General features: G+C 37.9%; 1 protein-coding gene across 2 annotated transcripts in view; it reads left to right on the top strand.

The window, feature by feature from the left end:
- cacnb4a (calcium channel, voltage-dependent, beta 4a subunit) overlaps window positions 1-18802 on the top strand; it is a 44680-nt gene that overhangs the window by 16495 nt on the left and 9383 nt on the right. For both annotated transcript variants that reach the window (XM_053329272.1, XM_053329271.1), the window contains exons 3-5: window positions 16182-16301; window positions 16847-16969; window positions 18250-18377. In XM_053329272.1, the coding sequence (XP_053185247.1) occupies window positions 16182-16301; window positions 16847-16969; window positions 18250-18377 (371 nt within the window). The remainder of the gene's footprint in view (window positions 1-16181; window positions 16302-16846; window positions 16970-18249; window positions 18378-18802) is intronic.

The raw sequence follows: 18802 nt of genomic DNA, 5'->3' as shown, positions 1-18802 counted from the left end.
TTAGTCAAGTCAGGTCATGTCAGTTTATTAATAGAGCTCATATTAAAACAATGAATCAGGGTCAAGTGTCTTGCTCCATCCATATCTTCACAAATGTTTAAAGGGGACCTATCATGATTTTCCTTATTTTCAGTAATATATAATGTCAGAGTGGTGGATTTGATAATAATAATGCATTTTATTTAAATATTAAACATGGCCAAAATATGAAAAAAAGGGAAAATGTACGTAGAAGTACCGTAAAAACCGGTCTATAAGTTGCACCGGTGTATAAGACACGGTCTATTTTGGGGGGTCTCATGACGGGAAACAGACCAGTAACGCATATTGTTATACTCTAAAACTTTTTCAATTTACTTTTATTAGAAACACAATTAAAACACAAATATTACATGTGAAACAGTGTGTCAGGTTAATGGTTAATGGTCCAGTAATGATTTGATTAACTGAACTGGGCTGGTATGTTAACTCTGACTGTCTTCAGGTTAGGCTGAATTTCAGTTAAACATTTCAAAAGAACTTTACATATTTAATGCAGTGTGTACCTGTGTGCTTACTCGAGTCCCAAAAACTTTTCATCAGAGCGGTCAGTGTGCGCAAATGTCTGAATCGCTCTTTTGCACATAGCTTTGCCACATCAGTTTGGTTTGTAAATACTGAAACATCACAGCAACTAGTGTCTGAAATACTTCTGATCAACACATAATCATGTGAGTGCGCAGCTTGTGCTTGACACTGCTGTTTTATAGGACTTTATAGTTCACATTGTTATCTTTATAGTTATAGTTATCCTTCTTAGTATGGAGGCCTTTTATATGCCTATAATCATATTCATATCCAACCTCTCTCTGTATTTTACTGGTGAATAAGACAAACTGGTGTATAAGACACACCCCACTTTTAAATGAAACAGCTTCAGAATGTTTTTTCTACATCAGCCCAAACTGACATCAGATTGTGACAGATTTCTTTATCCAAATATCTGCTGTACACAGTGTGTGAGTTTACTGCTCCACTACGCTAACATTATGGTGTTCTAATAGGGGTCAAGCTGACATACTGCGAGTGTTTTTGCATTGCACAGAACAGCAAAATAAAAGTTGTTTACTTGTTGGAGGTCTGCCACCTTCAACCTATTCATGAAACATCATCATCACTGTGGCTGTTTCTGCTTGTATTATTCCTCTCTCCATTATGTCTAAGCTTTTAATATGAGGCAGTAAAGCAGGAAATGTTTGGTTTTCATCAGCAGTAACTTAACATGACTCCACAGCTGGTCCCATTTAATATATTTTTATATCTTTAAATATCAAGATATTTTGTACTCATACTCATCGCCATTTAGACAGTCAAGTGCCCAAATTAACAGTGAAACAGTGTTTGCTCGGTGGAATCATTATTTCTGTTCAAATCCCCTCTTAATGAGCTCAATGTAGGTGGTTTTGTAAGTGTTGGGGAGGAAATCCACCGTCATTGGCAAACATGTGGTTTCAACAGTCTGTGTGAGACAAATAAAGTACATATTTTCCAAAATGACAGTCTTTTTAGTATGACATTAGAATGTATTCTGCACAGAAAGAGCACTGTAGATGTTGGTCCCCAACACCTCAATCAGAAGCACCTTACAGGTTGATCTCTCAGTGACTCTTATGAACAGGAGGAATGATTGCACCGAGCCAAAACTCAATATATGAGTGTGTGTACATGACTGTTGTTTTAATACAACTCTGAAATATTGTGGCCTTGTTCTTTAACAATTGCAATGAAAAACTATTTTCTTTCTCTACCTTGCAGGAATGACATAACCCACTTACTATAGCTCTATAACATTTTGTTAAATGTATGACTCATCTTTAAAAGTTTGTTTTTTCTGCTTTTTTACCTTTATTGGATGGTAGGCAGTGAAGAGGCAGACAGGAAACAAAGGTAGAGAGAGATGAGTATGATGTGAAGGGACGTTGAGGTTATTTGGCATATGCAGTAACCATAACCATCCAACCAGGGCGCTCCTATCTGGAAAAAAGTTATTATGTAAAATTTAATTGTACTCCTTTTGGAATACTCTGAAGAGAGCATAAAGAGCCTGAAGAGAACATGTAGCCTTTTTTAAGCTTACAATTATCATGAGCCACAGTCCCTTGTTTGGGGCCCAGCTAGTTCAGACTAGCCCAGAGGCACCCAGTGGCTACTGTTAGACTTAATGAAGAGAGAACGCTTTTAGCCCTTTTAGCATGGGTCTGATAGGTGTGGAGGTCAGGGGAGGAAGAAGGATGGAGATGGGAATACAGAGTGAGCTTTGGCGTCTGAACAGATAAAGCTCGAGTGTGGCACGATGGACTCAAGACTGGCCACTTGACACTCCTAGATAATACCCTCACAAACAACTCTTTGTGTGTATGTGTGTCTATGTGTGTGTGTGTGTTTGTGTGGTTACAGACAGGAGACAGACAGAGAAGAGGGGGAGAGAGTTTGGTTGGCAGATTTGTTGCTTGTGTCTGTGCACATGATAGTCATTTTGGGAATGCTTCAAAGTGCCTCGTGCTCTGAATTCTTGACTGTCCTCTCCGGTAAAATGAGCCGAATGACATCGTCTTCGTCATTCTTGAACTGATGGTTTCAGGAATGTTTTGAGGCAAATGTGGGGAGTATTAATAACATGACTAACTTTGACAGTAGTTTACTTTTTCTCTACTTAATGGTCTTGTTGTTTGCAATTTATCCATGACTGTACAGATGATCACTGGATTACTTTGATGCTGTAGAAAACAGATATGAAGATTCTTAAGCAACTTCTGGAGTTATACTCTACACACTACACACTTTTAGAATTTCTAAGCAGATTTGTAGGTATTTAGTGTTGATTACGCTGAATCTAAAAATATTGCTGTGTCTCTAATCGCGTACCTCTGTACTTACACTTAATATTTTGAGTGCATAAGTGTGTTCATACTGAGAAGTATGGAAAAATGCAGTGTACTTTAAGTAGCCAGATGGTGCACTCAAAATGTTCAAAAGTTGAGTGTGTAACTATGGACACTTCTCACCCTCAACGGTCGCCATCTTGGCCACCTAGTGGAAGGGAAATGGGCTACTATTCAAACTGGAAATAGCAGCAGAGGAAGTTGTATCTACGGTGAACATCGCTGCATTATACAAATACATTATTATTATAATTATTATTATTATTATTATTTGATTTTTTCACAAAGCACCACTATACTGTTAAGTCATCAGTAGGTTTATTGGGTTCATTTAGCAGTCTGTAATGATTTGGTACCAGAAATGCTAACGCCAGCTAACACTAACCTGTCGAAATTTGCACATTATACAACTAAGTACAGAGTATACACAGTGTACTACACAAACGTGTGCTAACAGAAGTATGTGATTTGAGACACAGCATATGTTTATCACGTCTGGGTGTTCAGATCCCCCCCCCCCCCCCCCCCCCTGCTTAACTCTCCTGCTCCACAGTTTGAAAACCACTGGTAAACCATTTATTAAGGGCTTAAAGAGAAGTGCTACACTTGAAGGAAAAAGCCAAGCAAAAGAGAAGAGTTTGCTTCTATGGTTCATAGTTTATAGGCTTATAGTGGCTCCATTAGCAACAGCAACTAATCAGTTCTCTCTCTTGGTCATGTAACCAAACGTAATACCAAATTTCACTAAAATCTATCTGGTATTGAAATAAGTGCTGAAATTATGTTCTCTAAAATGAGTTGATCAAGCAGTCACTAGTTCAAGCTTCTCAGATGTGAACATTTGCTGCTTTTCTCAGTTTTATATCATTATAAAGTTAAATATCGTTGGGGTTTGGATCATTGATTGAACAAAAAAAGCTATTTGAAAATGTTATCTTCAGCTCTTGATCATTCGTGGTGGGCATTTTTTGTATTTTTCACATTTCATAGCTAAACTAAATGGGGAAAAAAATACAATTGAATCATTAATTTAACTTAGTTAATAGCAGCCCTAATTAAGGAATCCTGCTACCTAACAAACAAAAAACATACATATATACATACTGAGAACCTAAAAAATCTACAAGTATTTCTTCTGTTTCCAGAGACATCATTCATTATTTTGAAATAGCCAAACATAAAGCTGCTCCATCATGGCCGTCGGTGTGATGCTTTTTTTTATTTTCCTTTCTCTCCAGAGCTCCGGTTATAGATTTCATTTGTAATGAGGCAGTAAATAACAGTTATTTGTATCAAGGAAAGACTCCCATGGCTCTGAATGGATCATTAGCAGAGGCGCCTGCAAGCCTTGGACAAAGGCATTAATCCCCACCGTCCAGCCAAGCAGGTTGATTTCACTGACTTACTGCTGTTTCAAATCCTTTGCTGCACATTTTTGCCATTTATTTTCATTAAATTATTGATAATGCAGCTGTTGTGTATTCCCACTCATGCCATGTAGTAGGCTTTCAACAAAACTGCCACATTCAGGACAAGAACAAATCTTTTTTGTCTTGTTCATCTATTCAAAGTAGTTTTCTTTTTCTGAATGTTCTATAAAGAGCAATTCCACAATAATTATCTGACTATATGTTCCTACCATCAGTCATGTATATAATCCACTAACTGTTAGCAGGCCTACAAGACACATTCATACAACAAGACTGTCTACCGCATCACAGTGATAATACCAAGCTTATCACCAAACATACTGCACCTCGGTCTCTCTCGTCGTGGCTCGTAAAGGAGAATGCAATCGCGCAAAACATCTGTTCTGCTATATGAAAGTGGACGAGGATGGTAATTGGATAAGATGGTTGTGGAGAGAAAAAAAAGGAGGCGCTGTTGCGGGAGGAGGAGAAATTGATGAACAGGGCAGAATTTGAAGCAATACATCATTCCTTAGTCCTCATGTCAAGCAACCCTTTGTAAGCAAAATTCCTGGTCCCGTGAGCTTTAACCCCATTGTGTGTGTGTGTGTGTGTGTGATTGTGTGTGTTCTTGCACATGCACAGTGTACAGTTTTTTAGAGCTGTTTCCAGATGTTGTAAAATATGTTTCATTTTTGTGCATTGTTTTGGCCACTTTAGATCACTTTAAGTCAACAAATCTCAAGGTAAAAGAACATTTGGGGTTTTTACAGCTGTCAAAAGTCAGTCTGGACAGTATGTAGAGGTTAATGTCATACTTCATCAAAATACACATATAGTGGCCAAGCCCACGCTTTAGGCCACTGAGGTGCTCCACCACGGATTAGTTAATTGACGCACATTTCACCTTCCGATTAAATGAAACATTGTCCATTCAGTACTTGCCAGTTGAAAATTGTCCATTTATTCCATGTAGTATTTCCTTTCCATTCAAGCATTAATACTCCAACAGTTCACAAAATCACAGCCCAACTGCAGCTCCTCTGCCTTGAGCTTCATGTGACCAGGTGAATACAGGGTAGGTGTGGTGAGTGTGTGTGTGTGTGAGTGCGTGTGTGTGCGTGTGTGTGGTCAAAAATCTGTTTCCCTTTCCGGGCGGCACCTGAACCTACACGGTATAGTTCCTATTTATAGCAGACGTCTTAATTGGCTCCTACAACACAATAAAAGTCTAGTCTAGTAAAATCTCTGCCCAAACCTCTGGATTTAGCTCCAACATAATATACATTTCCAAACAGGGCTGGGCAATTAATCGAAAAATAATCGAAACCAACATTTTAAAAACTCTAATCGACTTAATCTTGCTCATGTCAATTAATCGTGGTGTTCACTGTTGCCATGACTTTGAAAACTTGTCTCCAGTGATCATTTTAACCCAAACCATGATCTTTTCATAGTTCTAATCAAGTAAACTAGACATTAACCACAGTGTCACACCTTAAAACATCTTTATCTTCACTCTCTAAAGATACTTGTGTGCGAAAATATCACTAAATATCGTGTGAGGGCAGCAGTGTAAAATACAAAACAAAAGAAAATGTGAAAATACATAATTGTTCATCAAGGGTGGAGATAATCGTTCATTAATCGTAAAAAAGTTAAAAGTTCAATTAATCGTGATTATGATTTTTTGCCATAATTGCCCAGCCCTATTTCCAAATGGATTACTGTAATCTAGCACTAAAACTATTTTTTTCATTCCCATTGTGAGAGGTGCCCATCAAGATTTCCTAAACTCAAGGTGGCATCTTCTCATTACTTGTTTTTTTTTTCAGTCCAAAACTCGAAGTTGTTCAGTTTTATGTGGACAACCAAGCATTGCACCCATATATGACCATGATCTGATTCCAAAACCATGTGTATTAATCCGCCCTATAAGAGCCTTCTGCTTTCAGGCTTTCCATAAAACATTTAGAACCTGGCTGCAGGGATTTGCTCCCATTGTGCCTCAAGTGCATTAGTAAGGTGATGAGGTGATACATCCTGGTTCGTAGTACAGTGTTCCAGTTCATCTCAGAGGTGTTTGACGTGATTGAGGTCAGCGCTCTATACAGGCAGGTCAAGTTCTTCCACAGCAAACTGGGAAAATCATCAGTCTTTATGGAGCTGGCTTTGTGTATGAGGCTATTGTTGTCACATTGAAACAGGAAAGCGGTCTTCCTGAAATTGTTGCCACAAAGTTGGAATCATACTATTGTATAAAATGGCATTGCGCTCTTAAATGGAACAAAGGATGGAAGCCTTAAGCAGGAAGAACAGCTGCAGACAATGAGTACATTGAAGCTGGCTATATAGTAAAGCAATAGAGAAAAGCAGCAAATCGCTCATTTTTTACTTCATATATTCGTTATTCATTCAAACCTCACATCATCAGGATTTATGAAATATTCAGATGAGATGAATGAGAGTCTGTTTGTAACATGCTGTACTGTGCTGGTCCTCTGTGGATGGATGCTGTTAATGAGTAGTGTTGGAACAGAGTACGTGGTCGCATCCATGCAGGAAACAGACTGTGCCATCATCTGTTAGGTAAACATTTGTGCTGAGGCCCACGTTTTCAACCCATTTGGCTGAGTCTGCAGGTCTCCAAACGTCCACCAGCTGGCTGTCCGGTAAAAAAAAAAAAAGGGAAGCAGGATCCACCTGACCTCAAGAGCTGGAGACATTCTGGTGTAGCTGCATAAAGCGCCGTCACGTTTGGATTAGTGGGGCTTACAAATATATATGATAATGGTTATTCTGGTTTGTGATTCACTTATTCATTTGTAGAAATACCTATCCACAACATATAAGAGCTATGCTTTTATATTTAAAAAATCAATTGTGGCACAAGGTTGAAATCATTCAGTTGTTTCTCAATGCAAAATAATGTAAAACCAAAGCAAACATTTCAAATGCAACCTTGTTTAAACTAAGCAACTATTTCTGTTTAAGGAAAAATGAAGGATTTTCTCTTATTCACTTTTATTTATATTTATTTATTTTTTCTCTCATTTATTTAATTTATTTTAAAAATTCATTCATCATTCTTATTTTCTCTTGCATGCATTGCACTCAACTTTTTCTTTTTTTAATTTTGTCTTTGTAATTTGTTTTTGTTCCTTTGTCATTTGTATTCATTTTCTTTATGTTGTCACTTCTCAATCAATTCAGTCAACTCTTGAACTACATTAACCTGTATGAAAGCTGCTATATAGATAAATAAAGTTTGATTAATTGATCGATCCATAATTAATACTAGTGCAAAGATCAGCCATTTTAAAGAAATATCATAATATCAAAATAAAACACTTTACCTTATTACAAGATGTGTCAAAAGCTGTCATTAGCTATTATCAATATTTAATAATTCAACTTATAGCATTTAGTAATAAATTAGTATAATGTGATGAGTGTAATGGCAATTTGTCCTTAACTTGAAAATCAAAAATAAATAAATAAACTCAAAATCAAACAGGCTGTGAGACACCTAAGGAATGTATCTTAAGCAGTAAAACATTGTATTGTCCAGCCAAGTTTCTATCAGTTTATTTTTAACCTCTGTGTCCAGGCTGCCCAGTACCTTCAAAACAAAAGCATTAACCAGTACTCAAATGAACTAAAATAATACTATAATCAAACTAATTCAGCTATATTCCTCAAAAAAAATAAATGAATTAATAGTTTAATTATTAACCCTTACAAGAGGAACAAAAAACTAATGGAAAAGTGTCATAACAACAGTCCTTTAACTATAAAATAATGTAATTTACGAAGCTAAAAATCAGGCATTGCAGTTTGGAAATACTTGTTTTTCACCTGAAAGGTTCAAAGCCGAAAAAAAAAAAATCACCATCAACTAGGAGTCAACTCAACACTCCTGTCTGTCTGTCTGAAAGCTGCAGGCTCCACAAATGTGGCTTGACAGCACGCATGCAAGCACGAGTGTGTTCAGTGATGGAGCGCCTCCACAATCTTCACACTTAAACAGTGTAGTGGTGACATGCTGCATCCACAGTGGCCACTCAAACAGAGTGAGACAGAGATGGGCCCTCTCCAGCCAAGATCACAATATGTATAATGCTAAATTTAACCATTAGAATGGTGTGTGACCTTAAACAAAAGATCTACATTTAAATATAAACTGTATATATTAAGTAATATCATCCAACACGTAAAGCAGGCAGAGTAGCTGGTTCCAGAAATCTACCATAAATCTACATTTGAAAATGTGCATTCAACGGTTTCCTGTTACATTGAAATAATGAATATAGTGAAAAGGTTGTTTTGTATTCAATTTACTGTTTAAAACTCAAACTTTGCATTGCATGTGTCACTTTAAAACATGATAACATCTTTACAATCCTGACAATGAGCCTTCCCTGCTATAGTCTGAGCTGTCAGCTGTGATGTTTCCTACTGATTTTACTTCACAGTGACAAAGATGAGGAGCCTATAGGGACATAAAGAGTCTTTCTGTCTCTGTGTTACTGGCACACATGTAACATGATATCCAGTGTACTGCACTGTTCAGTGACACAAAGAAGATGCTGCTTCACCTGCCAAACTGTCAACATGACATTATTATGTTAAGGTGCGTGAGGTGGAGACGCATTAAGTAAATACTGTAGACTATAGAATAGATAGGTGAGTGTACAGAGTCTAGTCTCATGTTGTTTCAGAGAGCAGGACGTGAAGAAGCATGACAGAGAAATGAAATACAGGTATATATATATATATATATATATATATATATATATATATATATATATATATATAGATATGTATATATATATATATTATTGAGATGTGGATTGGGCAAAACCTCAGGGCATATGATTTGATAGATAACAAGATGACTATGATTTTTTTGTCTGAAATCTCAGACTTTATTTATATGTACTTTTAAAATTTAGTAATTTTAATTTAATTGTATTCAATTTATTTATTTAATGTTTTTTATATCCCAGCTAGGACTGTGTCATCTGTTATGATGTCAGGTGTGAAAATTATTATTTTTTTCTATACAATGTTTTATGTTATTGTCCCTGTTATGACTTCAAAGAAAGAAAGACAGAAAAAAAAAAGTTTTAAGAGGGGGACTAGAAAAGTTCCTTACTTCATCCTACACCCTTTTCGAACATTGAATGGTTTTTATTTTGTTGTTTCTCTAAAATTTAGCTCTCAGTTCTATTTTGTTATGTTTCGCTGCTTATACATTTTATTTTCTTATTTTAACATGTTCAAATAAGTAAACAATTATAATATTCAAATAAATGTGTCTAGCGGTTGTATCTTGACAGCTTTTGTCTTCCGTACCACCGTTAGCCAGAAAAAACATATTTCATTTTGTGTATGGAAGCTTGTGTCATACATTAATCTATTTGCTGGTTTGTTTCCCTTCTTTTGAAGGTGAATACTGAGCGCTGTTGCCATTGAGCATCACCCCAGTGAGAGATGAACCGCTTTGATTGTATGACATGAAAGTAAAGAAGTCATTAAAATTCATGAACTCGTGGTGCATGTCATGCCCGTTGCACTATCCCGTGTGCAGCTTTACATCATGCAACATGGCTCCATAACATAACTGTTTGTGCATGTTATGTAACCATGATGCACTTGTATGCAGCAGTCGACCATTAAATACAGGTTGTTGATGCAAACTGACAACCGGAACAAAACTATGTTAATTGTATTTCTATAGTGCATTTATAGTGCTTTTTTTTGCTTCTGAATGAAACAGAATGTAAAAGAACATAAATGACAGACAGAGGCAGGCAGACTGGCAAACAAAGGGGGCAACAAATGACTGTAGACAGATGGGTTATAGACACTGTGGGGCCAATGAATCATAAAGGATATTGATGTCAGCATTGGTAACTGTAGTAGCAGCAGCAGCAGCAGCCATACTCACTCTCATCATTCAGTCCTTCCTCTCATTTAATGCTGGTGACAAGGGGAATAACTGGCTGCTGACCCCAGAGAGAGGCTGGCACATAAAGCAACCTGCAAGCAGCTGTACACAGTTCACTCCTTGTACCTGTACTAGAAAGCAATAATGAGCTCTAATTAGCCCGTGGACCCCAGAGAGTCTGTGGTCTTTGCACTAAGCTAGTTTGTGCATTGCCTATGGGGCAGGCATCCAGTGTTTTATGCTAATGTGTTGATTACTAAGCTGTAGTGTAACATGAAGTACGGATTTTGGATAAAATAGCAGCAACAAAGATGGAGAATGACAGCAAACTGCACTAGAAAGACTGCTGTAGTGATGTGTGGATGCATGTCAGTTCATAAATGATAAAATGCACTTTAGATAAGAAATAAGGAATAAAAATCATATATGTTTTAGCATGAGAACATCTGTCTTTCCCCCATTTTCATTTATTAATCAAGCATTGCTAGTTGGAAGCTCCTACTAAGGCTTAGCTCATGCTTGATGCATACTTCCAAAGCCATATTCACACTATGACTGAATATTTAAGGCTGTTGCCATGTGCATGCAACTTCACTCTGTGCAGGATCATTGGAGGGAGTAAGGGAGTCTATAGGAGACCACTTATTTGGCATTTTGGTGTGAAATGACTGTTTTGCAGCCTTACTGGCTACAATATGGAGGTTAACTGAAGGTAGATCACTAGAGACTCAAACAGTTTGTTACAGGCCTAGAATAGTATCTGAATCTGAATGCAGTCATACCGTCTCATTATGGTCTCAGTGTGATGATGCTTTGTAAATACACCTTTATAATTTATCTTTATTCTAGCCCTAACCCACAGTCGTCTTCAACCATTGGCTGAGATCAGAAAGGTCAATGTAGTAGGGGTCAAAGTTCAACATATTTGAACTTTTGAAACTTTGCTGCTGTATATATATCAGTCTGGTGCAGTTGAAGCAAATTTGTCATTGTAGTTATCAACCCTATCCCAACCCTAACCCTATTATATCGATCAAACACACAAAGTGACACATTTTTGTAGACATGGCAAGCCAAACTTGATGATGGCAGGCCTAGAAAGGAGAATGGGTTGGTCAGAGGCACAGGGACTAGCAGCAGAAAGACACTGGATAAATACATTAAAAACCTTATTACCCCATGGATTGAACGAAGTCCGAACAATATAATCACGAATACTTAAAAACTCCACCTTGGGCCAACTTGGACAACTACAATCATGTTTAAAAACTGTATGAGAACTTAATCAGGACAGTTAACAGACTTGTGTCAGGTACTGAAAATCCCTAGAGGACAGTGGACACAATCATGATGGAAGATTCAATTCATGAGAATCAAACCATGAGAGGTAATAACATCTTGGAGTGGTTGAAATGCACAAAGACGACCAGAAAATGTTCTTCTATTTAATTATATATGTAAAAAAATGTTGTGTACTATTTTTGGTTTAGAGCACTTATTATCTTGCAACACTTAATAGAGTCTAGATGGTCAATTGCAAAACCACTCCAAAGAATGACTTGTTCTGTGCTTTAGGTCTCTGAGTATACCTGGGAGACCCGAAGACTACGGATGGAAAGATAATCAAGGTCCATTATACCATTGATGGTAAACTGGATCAAGAAACATACACTGTTTTACAATGTAATGGGAATACAAAGGGTTTAAACAATCAAAAGACCTGTGCCTACTGTTCAGCCAAGAGGTCTATATATAAAAATGTAATTCCCAAACCTAACACCTAATCCTAACCCTAGCCAACAGTATATTAACATGAAATCAATCAGAAGGATCACTTAAGCAAAGACAACCATGTCAACTAAATGCATATGTTTAGATTGCCATGTATTGTAGCAGCATTTATGAATTCTGCTTATGTCCAGGAGCTGAAGCTCTCTAATAAGATCACTATACTGTATGTTATATTACCCATAAGCTTTCTAGACTCAATTAAAACAACCCACTGATGTGACAGCCCCGACAGCGTGGGTGTAAAGTTTTAGATAGTCCCAAGAGACGTATCTGCTCTTCTCCTTTCTGTAAACATATCATTCACCATTTTTTTTGAAAAGGAAACTGTGTGCCCTCTAACGTCAGTCGCCTAGTAACACCCTCGCATTAAAAGAGTCCCTCAGGAATATGTTTGCAGTTGTGAAGGATTCCTGCAGGACTTTCTTTTTGTGAGGGGTTGTGTTCTCATGACATTAGCTGCTTGAACAACAATCATACTGTGTGTAGGACTCCACTGTCTGTGTTTAAATTACAGTCTCATGAGTTTCATTGACAGCAGCAGCAGGAGCAGTTTTTTTGTTTGGTTTTGGTTTGGTTTTTGAGCTCAGAGGGAACAGTCCTGCACCAATAGTGTCATTCTTTAAACTGTACTGATGAATTAAAGAAATAAATGGTGTGCAGCCACTCCACTGTGTTCTCAGTGATCATTATTACGTGGTGCAGTTGTAACAAATTTGACTTGAAGCCAGATCTCCCACATGGGAACACAAACAGCTACAGCACCGGTCAGCCAAAGGTAAAGTCCTCAGAGCCAAAATGGTGGGGTGTCACGTGCATCATGACTGTGTGTAGCCAATGAGAGCATAGTGTAGATCTAGTTACCTTTGATGATAGATTATAGTACAGGTCCATTAGCTGGGGTCTACTTACAGGACCTTATTCAGGTATAGAAATGTTTTCATAATGTTGGGAAAATCTAATTTCACATTTTTTTGACCAAATACCCCAATATTGATCTGTAAAATATCAATACAATATTTTAAGGACATGCTGTCAAAGGACACTAACACATACACTCAAGTTCCAGTTTACTAGGGGGCTAAAACTAACACAGCCTAACACTACAACACTGCAATAAATCCTGCCTTCATCAAGTCGTGATAGTCAGCTCAATGAAACTGTGGTCATTTTGGAGGCTTGTTGAATGGTGCTCTTGAACTGAATGAGAGGTGCTTGGTGCATTTATTGATGGTTGACGTTGGAGTATATTCACATTGGTTCAGGTACTTATTGAAATCAGTTAAAGGCATTGTTGTTGTGAGAATATTAGAGACATTATTGATACTTGGAGCAGTATAGTTTTAATGGAATCATAAGTACTGTACATTTAATAGTACTACCAGCAGATAGCAGTAGTGCCCATGGTGGCTCTACCATATGGACAATCTGGGCAAGTGCACTTCTTTGTTGTTAGGTTCCACAGCTGAAGGACACAAGACTTTCTCTTGATGTTGGTAATTTATGGTTGCTGTTAGAAATATAATGTTCAAAACTAAATATAGAGTTACAAGGTTTCCACCTGACAGCAGCATTATCCAATCGGAATGAAATAAAAATTGCAGTATGATCTTCGGCAGTGCCCAGGGGCCCCTGGCAGTATTAATCCAGCCATGGTAGTGCCGGTAGGTTCTCCACTGTGATGGATTTTGACATTATGATACTGATAAACAATCAATCAATTTAGTATGAATAAAGTGTAGACTGTGTCGGTAAGCTACTACCTACCTATACTACCTATTTATGCTGTTTATTGTCTTCTTTTTATTTCATTATTTGTCTATTCCTGTTATTGGATTGCATTTTCTTGTTTTTATGTGTGGGCAAATGTTATGTGAATGTTGGTTTAAAACAGAGAATTAAATGAAATTGAATGGGTTAAATTGATTCAAATGTCTGTACGTGGAAGAGAACAGACAAATTATTAAGTTTTTCAAATTTGTGATACAACCCTATAGTCAAAAGTAGAAAGGAAAACATATAAGTTTAAATATAAAAGTCTGCACAAAAGAGACATTTTGTGGACATGTGGTGGATATAATGTGACGTGATCATCACCGCTGATATCTTAAGACCACCTTTGTCAGTAGGTGTGAAATGAAAAGAGTCACTTCAGCTGCACCCACCCCTCGCTGCAGGCTAATCGGCTCGCTGCATGTGAGATGCTGGAGCTTGACGAGCACATCACCGATGTAATAACTCTCTCTGCTGAGGTGGGACTCACTCTCCAGCTGTGCCTCTGTGCAACCACTGTGCTACTTGTTGTGTTGGCACATTTTCCACGGGTAGTCGGTCTTACTCTCGCTGTCTCTGTGGCTCTCTCTCTCTCTCTCTCTCTCTCTCTCTCTCTCTCTCTCTCTCTGTCTCTAACAAGTGGGTGGGTGTTTTTACTGTTCCTCAAACCCAGCAGCACTGACTTGCAGCTAATAAGGACGGGGGTGGGGTGGGGTGGGGGGGGTGAGTTAAGAAAGGAAACAAGTCTGGTGATAGTAATGGAATGAGACTGATCTCCAGCCTGCAGCAGACTGGTGGAGCAGTCAAGTCACCCACTGAACACACACACAAATACATATACACCTTTTACTTGAATGTTAATATTATTATTGTTTTATTCTGTTTTTATCTTTGCTGTCCTTACAAACCAGAATTTTCTCTGATGGTGATGCTTTAGAATTTGAGTTATTGAGTTTCAAAGTTGTGACATCTTAGTTGGCACAACTGATATATAGTACAGTAGAGTTCTCCTCGATGTGTCATCCTTTATGTACTCTAAATACATAATATCAAAATCCTATTACATATTTAAATGGATTTTTAAACAGGTTAATTTCAGATAGAACCTTCTACCTTCTAACACTTTTTAATTGTTAGTTTCTCTCTGCTGAGGCTTCACAGGAAATGACAGTTTTGTTGAAACAAGCAGACAGATTAGTTTGAATACACAAAATGAAAGTAAGAACTACTTCCTACTATAGTCACAGAGGAGTGAGGTCACATGGTAAAGATGCAGAAGTTTGAGATTGATTTTTGAGGTAGAACTTTTTCTTTCTCTCTAATTCTAGGGCCAATAATGCAGAAATAAAAAGTAAATCTGTACACTAAATATGAAGGTATAGCCAATAGGTGAGTAAAACCTAGATTCAAGTGGAAACCTCTAGATCGGGTCAGTCCAAATTTTCAAGAAATGCCGAGCACCTCTAAAGCTCACTTATCAGCATGCTATGTCTTATTAATCGCAAGCTTTACATTTAATTTACAGACAGTAGTGGACAGTTTCAGTAAAGAGGTAAATGTTTGCCAAAATGTGAAAAAATGTCAACTGTTCCTTTAAAATGAGCCTAGAGATAATAAGACACATGCGCAATGATTTCAATGTTGTATATAGACTGTGTTATCTAAAGCATACGCTTTCAATTTGAAACTGTTTGCCTGTGACGATGGATGTGTTTACAGACTTTCCATCCATAAAGGTCAGTTTTTCTGTAAGACTGCAAACAAAATGGATTTATCTCCAACATCAGTCTAATTCATTTGTGCTCAAATGACCATATTTATGAACCAAATAAGGCAGCGTTTCCTGTTCACATCAAAATAACTGAGTATTTTGTCTGTGCTCTGTTTCTAATTTTATCTCAAAAGGCAAAACAAAAAAACCCATCTTTCTGAACCTTCTCTCTCAGTCGGTTCGTCATCTTTAATCTGTCAGCCTTTGATCCTGTATAGAGAAGAGAACAACTCCTGTGACACAGGGCCCCAGTGGACACATACACACACACTCACACACACACACACACGCACGCATACGAACACATTTAGGTCCCTGTTTCCTCCCACTCATTAATTTGCTCAGTCTCAGTTGTTTTAAGGAACATTTCATGATGTCCTGCATCTATTAGCACATTTTTACATTTAAATGTGAGTTTTTGAAAAGGATATACAAGATGAAATATTACAGTGGTTTATCACTCGATTATTCCGCTTGGATGTCAGATTGAATCTGTATCATGTAAACAAAGTTTTTACCCTGCAGTTGTTTCACCAGCACTTGGTTACATGCTTTTTTTTCTCCAGGGCTCAGCTGATTCCTACACAAGCCGACCATCTGACTCGGATGTGTCCCTGGAGGAGGAGAAGGAGGGCGGGCAGCAGGAGAGGGAGCAGCAGGCCACTGTCCAGCTCGAGAGGGCAAAGGTCAGTTTCAGTAGTTTCACAGGGAGCTATTTGCAAGATAATAGAGATACATGCTGTACTGTACTCCTCACATTCACAGTCATTATTTGGGGATGGCCTTTTTCTTATTTTTGTGGATACATGGACAAATAAATAATTTCCTGTCAAAAATATTTCCATCACAGCCACAGTGGAGTTTAACAGCTGGGGGCAAGTCATTTTTCGGAAACATTACTGTTAAATGTATTGAAGCAAAAAGAGCAGGCAGGGATTGCAGTTTCCCCACTAAGAGTAGCCTTAGTAGACCAGAGTGCTCTACTGCCACAAGATATTTGAAGTTTTGAATAAGGGATAAGCATAGATTAGTTGGCTAGATGTCTTGAGAGCTGGACAACTCACTACCTCAGTCAGTCTGAGGTAGCTCTCACTTTGAATCCCTCTCTGTGTGTTAGATTATTGAAGACTCATATTCTGTATTTGAACATTCCATCCATATCATCCACCCCTACTGTGTACCCATGTGACCTGCACATTGCTCTGATGATTTTCTCACTGCTCTCTCACAGACTAAAGCAGTGGCATTTGCTGTGAGGACCAACGTCAGCTACTGCGGCGCCCTGGATGAGGATGTTCCTGTGGCCGGCACCGCCGTCTCCTTTGATGCCAAGGACTTCCTCCACATCAAAGAGGTACAATTCAGGCGCTGTACACAGTGATGCTAAACCTGAAGCACTGTGTGGAGGATTAAATTTAGCCCACTCAATTTGGTTTTTAATCGTATGAGCAGGGTTAAGGTCTGATTTGGTACCGTATAGAGTGTCATATTTTACTAATCCAATATGTGTATGTGAACACACTTTCTCATCTGTTCTTCTACTGCTATGGATTGAGTGACAAGTGTTCATTGAAATACATTATAGTTGTGGTCAACAGTTTAACTGCTGCACTAAATCAACTGTCAAGTTATATTAAACTGCAGGTAACCATAGCAAGAATTCTTATGCTTCATGCTGTGTAATCAGTTCAGATTCAGATTCCAACTACTTTATTTTCCATTTAATGGACTTTGGTCTTTGGTACTGACATATAACACAATACACATCATGCACAACAATACACAGTAATTATATATTAAAGGTAGGATAGAATTGGATCTAAAAGTGACTGAGTGGCATGTGGTACGTATATAACACATAACCATCACAGCAATGCACATCACACAACAATACTTAATAAATGTGTATTAGAATAAGTTTATTCACAGCCTTGCATATATTTGGTAGGCTGCTGTTAATATAATGTATGTATAATATGATATGTGCTGATATAAGAAATAATGGGGGAACTGGCACTCAGCTTTGTTTTATGATGTTTTTTGTCTTGACCACCATAGATTAAGAAACCTGGCTGTTCATACATCTTTTGGATGGTTTAATTTATGTCAGAACTATTTTCTTCTATAAAAGCAAAATACATTTTAGTAGCAACCAATCAGTAGTTAGTCAAACTACCAATCACCAGGTAGCTATATATCTCACCTAATGCTCACTCTCAGTTTTGAATTATTTTGTATTTCTCATGTTGTCGTCACATCCTGTGCAGAAGTATATGGAGTCTCAGTGTTGTGCTTGGATGAGGAACTCTTCTTTGTATCTCCATGTGATTCAGACTGATTAGTTAGGTGTTTTTTGGAGCAAAGTTTTTGACAATCTGGATATTGTAGTTTTTATAAGCGATTGTTGATATGACATTAAAACACACACAAATGCAATAACTGATATACTATATGTTATAGATGCATTGGTATGTAGCTGAAACATTAAAAAGAGCCTCAGAGAAACACTAAAACAATTCTGGTCAAATATCCTAAATTTAATGAGAAATAACTAAAAGATAGTTTTGCTCATCTTTACTCATAACTGTTTGAAATCTGGAGGTTTTTTTTCTTCTTTATCTCTTCAATCTGCAGAAGTACAACAATGACTGGTGGATCGGCCGTTTGGTGAAAGAAGGCTGTGACATCGGCTTCATCCCGAGCCCCCTGAAGCTGGAAAACATCCGACTCCAGCAGGAGCAGAAGAGAGGACGCTTCCATGGGTGAGAGAACTGTGGAGGACCAGATGGGAACAGGGATGTGAGAGCAGGAGAAACGACAGAAGAGCCACACAAATCAAAAAAGGGGGGGATAGAGAGAGTCGGATGGTTTTTCATGTGTTAAGGAGAGAGACGTTTTTTTAGGGATGAGTGGCAGTTGAGCTGGCAGATAGGGAGGAAGTTAGGTGGATGAAAGCCAATCGGTTGCTGTGTAGTCCAGCATCTCAGAGGTGTGCCTGGATCCCCGCCACCGCAGAATTTTCCATCAGATGGGGTGATGCGTTTGAGGCACAGAGGGGAGTTGAGGTACAGAGGCAGAGCGCCATCATCTCTCCTTATATCAATGGTCAGAGAAAAACAGCATTATATCTATCTATTGATGAATTTCACTATTATACCTCAATATTCTTCCAATTCCAAGAAATACT

The sequence above is a fragment of the Scomber japonicus genome, chromosome 11, assembly GCF_027409825.1.
Source record: "Scomber japonicus isolate fScoJap1 chromosome 11, fScoJap1.pri, whole genome shotgun sequence".
Taxonomy (NCBI): domain Eukaryota; kingdom Metazoa; phylum Chordata; class Actinopteri; order Scombriformes; family Scombridae; genus Scomber; species Scomber japonicus.
Note: the sequence above shows the minus strand (reverse complement) of the source record. Positions and strands in the feature narration are given on the sequence as shown.